This window comes from Bidens hawaiensis, unplaced genomic scaffold (assembly GCF_021521415.1).
Source record: "Bidens hawaiensis isolate Kalapana, Puna unplaced genomic scaffold, B.hawaiensis_p1.1 tig00025210_1, whole genome shotgun sequence".
Taxonomy (NCBI): Eukaryota; Viridiplantae; Streptophyta; class Magnoliopsida; order Asterales; family Asteraceae; genus Bidens; species Bidens hawaiensis.
In genome coordinates, this window is record NW_027494023.1 from 212,735 (window position 1) to 219,728 (window position 6,994).

Below are 6,994 nucleotides of genomic sequence, written 5' to 3' on the forward strand. Positions count from 1 at the left end.
GATTTGCATAAAATAAGAGAAAATAAACTAGATTTTCATGTTCTGTTAAAGCACCCAAAGAATATGCCATATCTAAGTTGAACTCAACTTCGAAATATCACAAATCAGATTTTGAGAGTAAAGCATTTACACTCACGGTGTGTGCATACTCGCTATAAGCACAAAGTCTCACTCTTCTTAATGCCAAAACCACAAAGCAACAATGTATTCCGAGCCCTTGTTTCTTCATATCATAACTTTGTTCCTGTTACAATAACCACATTCTCATTTTAGATTCAAAAACTCAATTTTAAACTTAAAAATACAACACTGATATGTTCAAGCACATGAAAAAGCCTGTCAAACTTGTAAACGAACCAAATGAACACAAACAAGGCACGTTCATGTTCGTTCGATTAACTTTAACTGAACAAGCGATGGAACACGAATATTTAAAGAACGGAGATTTCTGTTTTGTATTTATTGGTTAATAAAATAAGTGTGTTATGGTACGTTTATGTTCGTTCGTTAAAAGCATACGCGAACGGTCCACGAACGCAAAAGAACATAAACGAACAAGCATAACTTAAAATAAATGAACAGGCATAAGCAAACATGATTGAAATAACAGACAAACATAAACAAACAAACAAACATTGCTATATATTTAATAAAATTACGCTAAGTTCTGATGGACGATAATCTTATTTAATAAAACTACACTATACAGTAAGGACCTGAAATTTAAATGAATATATAAACAAACAAACTTAAAGAAACGTAAACTAACGAACATAAGCGAATGTAAATTAACGAACTTAAACGAATTTAAATATACGGAAGTTCACAGACATACAAGAAGAACGACACATACGTCCATGATTGTTCGTTTAACCAAATAAACAAAAAAAGTTTTCTGTATCCATTTGTTTAATAAACAAACTTCCCGTCGAACAGTTCACTAAACGTTCAGTTCGTTTGCAGGCCTACCTGTCACATCCTCTATACCGCCAAATACATATCTAGCATGCCAAACATTAGAGCCGTTAATGGAATGTCATGATGGCAAGTTGGGTGACAGGTCAAGACTTGCAATTTGCAAAGTCAACTTGATCAACCTGAAAACACTTTTTAGTCAAATTTTTTCATAATTAGTTGATGTGTTTCTTGTAATTGCAATAATTGTAAATTAATAATGTTGAGAACGGGATATTTTATTAATTTAGCGAGATATTGTTATATCGATAAATTAATAAATTATTAATTTAAAGAGTTGGCTTATATTCGTGAGCAAGTCTCAAATTAATGCATGGACCTTCAAAATTTTCATGTCCGTTCACTTTACATATTTGAATAAAATAGAAACAAGGACCTTCAAAATATTATCATGTCCATTCACACATTAATGAACTTGTCAAGTTCAATGTACATAGATCTAGATTGTTCACTATAAAATGTCTAATGATAAATTTTAAAATCACATCAACAATGGCTTCTAAACTAAAATGTGTTAAAAAATCAACGATGACCAATCAATAACGAAATTTTAGAATATTTTAGTAATTATTAATTTATAGTTTCGTTGGGACCAATATATTTACATTGGGATTTTAAAAAAATTATTATTTTATTATTTTATTATTTTATCGATCGGGGTCCAATTTTGTACTGGTCCCAAGTGGCGACTGAATAAATTATTAGTTTTATCGAAGTTATTAATTTATCGAGTATTAAATTATAGATAGACTAGTTACCTTTTTAGCCAAAATGTTATTACATAATCTTATTTGAGTTAAACAGAACCCCAATCAACCTATTCATGAGAAATTGAGTTGACAACAAGATTAACTAAAAGTCAAAAAAAAAAGACAAATAAAAATAGCTCTTACCATTATGGTTTCTAAGATTTACTTGACAAAACTCATTTTTATCTATAACTAGTTTATACTATCCTCTCATTTTTCTAACCAAGTGTTTGTTACAATAAAGCAGGTTAAGCTAACAAGTTTTACATACAGTAGAAACTCTATAAAATAATACACTTGGGACCACCAAAATTTATTAATTATAAGAGTTATTAATTAATCGATAAATTAATAATTATTAATTTATATATTAATTAATATTTTATTAATTTATAGTAGAATGTTCTGACTCACCCAGAAGAAAATATAGTTGCACAGTTGTTGACTGATGAAGAAATTATTGAAAGCGTTATTGGAATTAATAAAGATGATATCGATGAAGAAGATGATGAAAGTTCTACAATGGAGCCCCCTTCGCGAAACGAAGCTATTAAAGCGGCAATCACATTGAACAATTTCTTGTTGAGCTATGAGAAAACAACACCAGAACTTCTTACCATGCTAAGGAAAATTAGAGACAAGATTCAAGGGAAAATTGATTTCAACAAAAAACAAAAGACAATTGAGTCATTTTTCAAGAAACCTTCATAAATCATTCATGTAATATGCTATATATAAGGAATTATTAATTTATATTTTATATGGGGTCTAAAGAAATTATCAAAAATGTATTATCTTATAATTTTAGCGAATTATTAATTTAGCATCCTATCCCCGAGTCGGGACCGGCAAAAAATATTATCTTAGAGAGTTTATTAAATAATCGAGTATTAATTTATCGAGTTTCTACTGTATGCCACTCGAATAAGGTTTTTTGCGGTATGCAGATGTATGTGTGTGTGCGCGTGTGTGTGTGTATGTGGGCACTGGGCATGTTCGCCACAAGCCCAGTAATATGTTGAGAACCATGAGAACCAATTATGCACTTTCCCTACTACTATATATCTTTGATGCGCTATGTACAAATGCATTATGAGATTCCCACGGTTATCAACATATTATTGGTTGTAAAAAAACACCCCTCTAAATGAGCATGTATGCATATGATTATCCACACTTTCTTTACACTTTATGACAATATTCCGTATGTACTTGAAAAAATCCAATTCATACTGATACTACTAGGGGTGTGCATGAAATCAAAAAACCAATTCGTGACCAAAAAAGCTGAAAAAACCAAACCGATATAACTGAACTGACATAGAAACCGACAGTTTGGTTTTATATTTTGTAAATACTGAATTTTTTATCCGGATTCAGTTTTGCGTGTAATTAAAACAGAAAAAACCGAGCCGAACCGAACTTATAGATTTTCATTTTTTTTATTTTTAATTTAAGTAATTTATAATAATTCAGGGGGTGTTTGGGATTCCTTATTTAACTGCAAAAGGACTTTTTGTCAACAGTTAATAAGTTACAATATCCTGAATTATTAACTTATAACTCACAATATCTTGACTTACCAAACACTAAATAAAATTTTTGAAAACTTAATAAGTTAAAAAGAAGCCTAAATAAGCAATCCCAAACACCCCCTTAATATATAGTTTAATCCAAATATTTAGCTCAATTCATAATAATCAAATAAAATATTATCTAACAAAAACATATTTAGCCCTAAATTTCATTATTTTGGCCAACTTTTCTTTTTGGCCCAAAATGTTCTCCAAATGGCAAAACCGAAACTGAATGTTTATAACCGAGCCAACCCATACACACCTCTAATTCATACCATACCTTGGTCCAATTAGAGTTTTTCAGTCTCTTGTTAACCAAATGCAACCTAAACACATGTATTAGCATGATAATCTAATTCAAATCAAAAAAACTATTAACTAAACGTGCAGTTTGTTTACAGACCAACTTGTCTCGTCCTCTATACTGCCATATACATATCTAGCACGCCAAACAATAAAGCCGTTAATGGAGTGTCATGATGGGCAGGTTGGTTAACAGGTCAAGACTTGCAATTTGCAAAGTCAATTTGATTGACCCGAAAACACTTTATAGCCCATTTTTTTCACAATTAGTTGATGTGTTTCTTGTAATTGCAATAATTATAATTACACCAATAAACTTTAAATAAATATCATTTGGGAGGCTATATAACTACTGCTTGACCAATTAGACTAGTTACCCTTTTAGCCAAATCCTGATTTTAGAAAACAGAACCCCAATCAAGCTATTCATCAGAAATTGAGTTAACTAAAAGTCAAAAAGCCAAACACATTTTATAGTGATGAAGTAGCAGTAAGAAGGAAAGCAGACCTACGTATGATGCTTAGGAGAAGAAGAGGGAACTCGTTTGTTGCGAAACATCATGTAGCCTAACGGCAAAACCACTCCGATCATCATGATTGCTGATCCCACCAGGTATCTCACCGGACTCGGTGCCTCAACTTCCACTATCATCATCTGCACCATCATTTAGATTAGACCTACCATCCGATTTAAATAACCCTAGCTAGATACGAAACGTAACTTACAGGCATCGTTGATCGGATCTCGCTTCAATTGCCTCCACTCACTTCACCAACCCAACACCCTTATTGTGTTGTGTTGTCAAGGACCAATATGTCAGGGCTACCGGTGGCCCATTTTTTATGCATCTATAGACTCAAATCAGCAGCTGAGGTGTGCGACGTGTGTTCAAATTTTATTCTCTTTTTATGACAATATTATTGCTTTTTTTGCTTCTTGTCAAGTTGTATTTTTTCTTTTTAAATAGTATTTAGTGAATCGGTGATATCTTCACAAATGAAACAAAAATAAAGTGCTTGTTTTTTATTCTTTTATATAATTATGTTGATCATTTATAGTAGTGAAACTGGAAAAAGACCCAAAAGTTCACTTCACTTTTAGCCTCTAGAATGATGCCGTCGTCATTGTCTTTTTTTGACCCGACACGATTTTGAGAGAAGTAGTGGCATCGATCCACAAGAAGCTCAAAAGACTTTTGAAATAGTGGAAGAAGATGCTTTGAGAAAAGTTCAAGGAAAGAGACAAACAGGTATGTATCCACCTATATTGAATTGCGGATACACAAATAATAAAATTGTTTTTGATTGGATGGAATATGAGCCTCCTATAGAAGATGAAAGAAGATAAACAAGAAATCAAAGACAAAGCATTTTTGAGACAAGAATCGACATCTATCTAATGAATTAAGCAGTTCCGAGAAAGAAAAAGGGAACGGGATCGCAATGGGATTTTCATCTCAAAAGGGGAGATATGAAATTGGTAGACGCTACAGACTTAATTGGATTGAGACTTGGTATGGAAGCTTACCAAGTGATACCTTTAAAATTCATAAAAACACTGGAATGAAAAAAATGGGCAATCCTGAGCCAAATCACGTTTTACGAAAACAAATAAATGATCCTTTTTGTGCCCCTCGTAACGAAATTTTCTGGATCCGCCACTGGCTTAAAGCCCAAGGTATGACGAAACCAGTGGATTATGATCATAAACGTGATAGAATGACTGGCCTTCGGGCATCACACCAGACTTCGAAAGATTGCTCGGTGGAATTATGCCACACTAGGGATAAGATCGGTACCGACCGGTTCTGGTTCCGAAAATCACAAATTTTTTGTACCGGTACCGGTAACGAAATCTTCGGTTCGGTGCCGGTATCGGTACCGAAGGCAAAAAATTCAGGAAATACCGGTAATGGTACCGGTCCCGATACCGAAACTCAAAACTTTGGTATCAATTTGGTACCGGTACCGGTACCGAATTTGCTCATCCCTATGCCACACCGATCTCGGGTTGCACACTTGCGACAATGCTCATTGGCCTATAAATTTACAATCTATACTATATAATAAATAAAGGTTTTTTAATGTCGCATGGCATCACAAAAGATATATTCTTACAAAATTTCACACATCTCTCTCTTATTAAATACAATTCTCTTTTTTATTAATAGTTTTATATTTAACTTTTTTTTCTTTTTGATCTATTATTTTTTTCTTTTTAATAATTAGTTTTTGATTTTTAAAAATTTAATACCAACATAAATATATTATTTTGTTTTATATAAATATATTGGATTAGCTATTAATATTAAGATTTTATAAGTAACGAATTATCACATTAATTTAGATAAAATAATTAATTTCAAATTTCATATAAGAAAATTTTCACTGTATGTTTGTTTTGCAATAAAGATTAATAAAAGCTAAGGCAAATCGTTTTAGATGATTTGTTTGTTTCTAAGACAATCTGTTTTAACACATGTTTAGTTATGTGTCAATTCACAAAGCTTTATGAAACTTTAATTCACAGTCATCAAAGTAATTATTCTAGTATCCTGTTTATTATTACGTTTGATCAAGTTCTGGATTTTTTTTCAAATTAACCATATATTTACCTTTTTCAGAAGTTTTACAATACTTGCACTGAAACTGGCTTGACAACTATAAAGAGAAGTTTGTGTTTGTCTGGATAGATCAAAATCTTCATTTTGGTAATACTACAACCAACAGAGTCGAGAGCGCACATGCACTCATGAAGAAACACCTGCTGACACACAATTCCCAACTTGATAAATTCATAGATGTTATCGATCGGATCGTGACACGCCAGGAAGGTGCCATAAAAGAAACCTTTGAACAAGGCTATAAAAAGACAATGAACCATCACAACATACCACTGTTTAATGAGTTACGCCGTCATGTTTCACACAACGCTCTAGAATTATTGTGCGAAGAGCTTGTGCGGATAGACAGGCTACATCAGTATGGCTCAGAATGCGGGTGTCGTATTCACACAAGTTGTGGTTTGCCATGCGCATGCATACTTTCAAAGCATCTGAATTTGGGGCAAGCCATTCCAATGGACTCGATAGATATCTTTTGGAAGAAGCTAGATTTCGATCCGTTATATGTTGACTAAGCGGGGGGTCATTTGGGATCCTCATCATCAGCAGCCCCCTTTACAGGTACATGTATTCAAAAACCCCGAACCTGATTAACCCGACCCGACCGACGATTAACCCGATTAACCCATATAGTTATTCGGGTTAACCCGATTAGTTATTAGGGTCGGGTTTCGGGTCGATTTTAGAAAAAAGTCCGGGTTTCGGGTTAACTCGAATAATCTGAATACCCGATTATCTTGTATTAGTACTTATATTAATAACAGAA

General features: G+C 32.9%; 1 protein-coding gene across 1 annotated transcript; it reads right to left on the reverse strand.

The window, feature by feature from the left end:
* Window positions 1-2: 2 nt before the first annotated feature.
* LOC143571193 (uncharacterized) lies at window positions 3-4,258 on the reverse strand. The gene is made up of 2 exons (XM_077056681.1): window positions 4,113-4,258; window positions 3-244 (listed from the first exon to the last, which is right to left on the reverse strand). Exon 1 carries the CDS (start codon window positions 4,254-4,256, stop codon window positions 4,113-4,115), a length of 144 nt encoding a protein of 47 aa, XP_076912796.1. The 5' UTR covers window positions 4,257-4,258; the 3' UTR covers window positions 3-244.
* Between the last annotated feature and the right edge of the window lie 2,736 nt (window positions 4,259-6,994).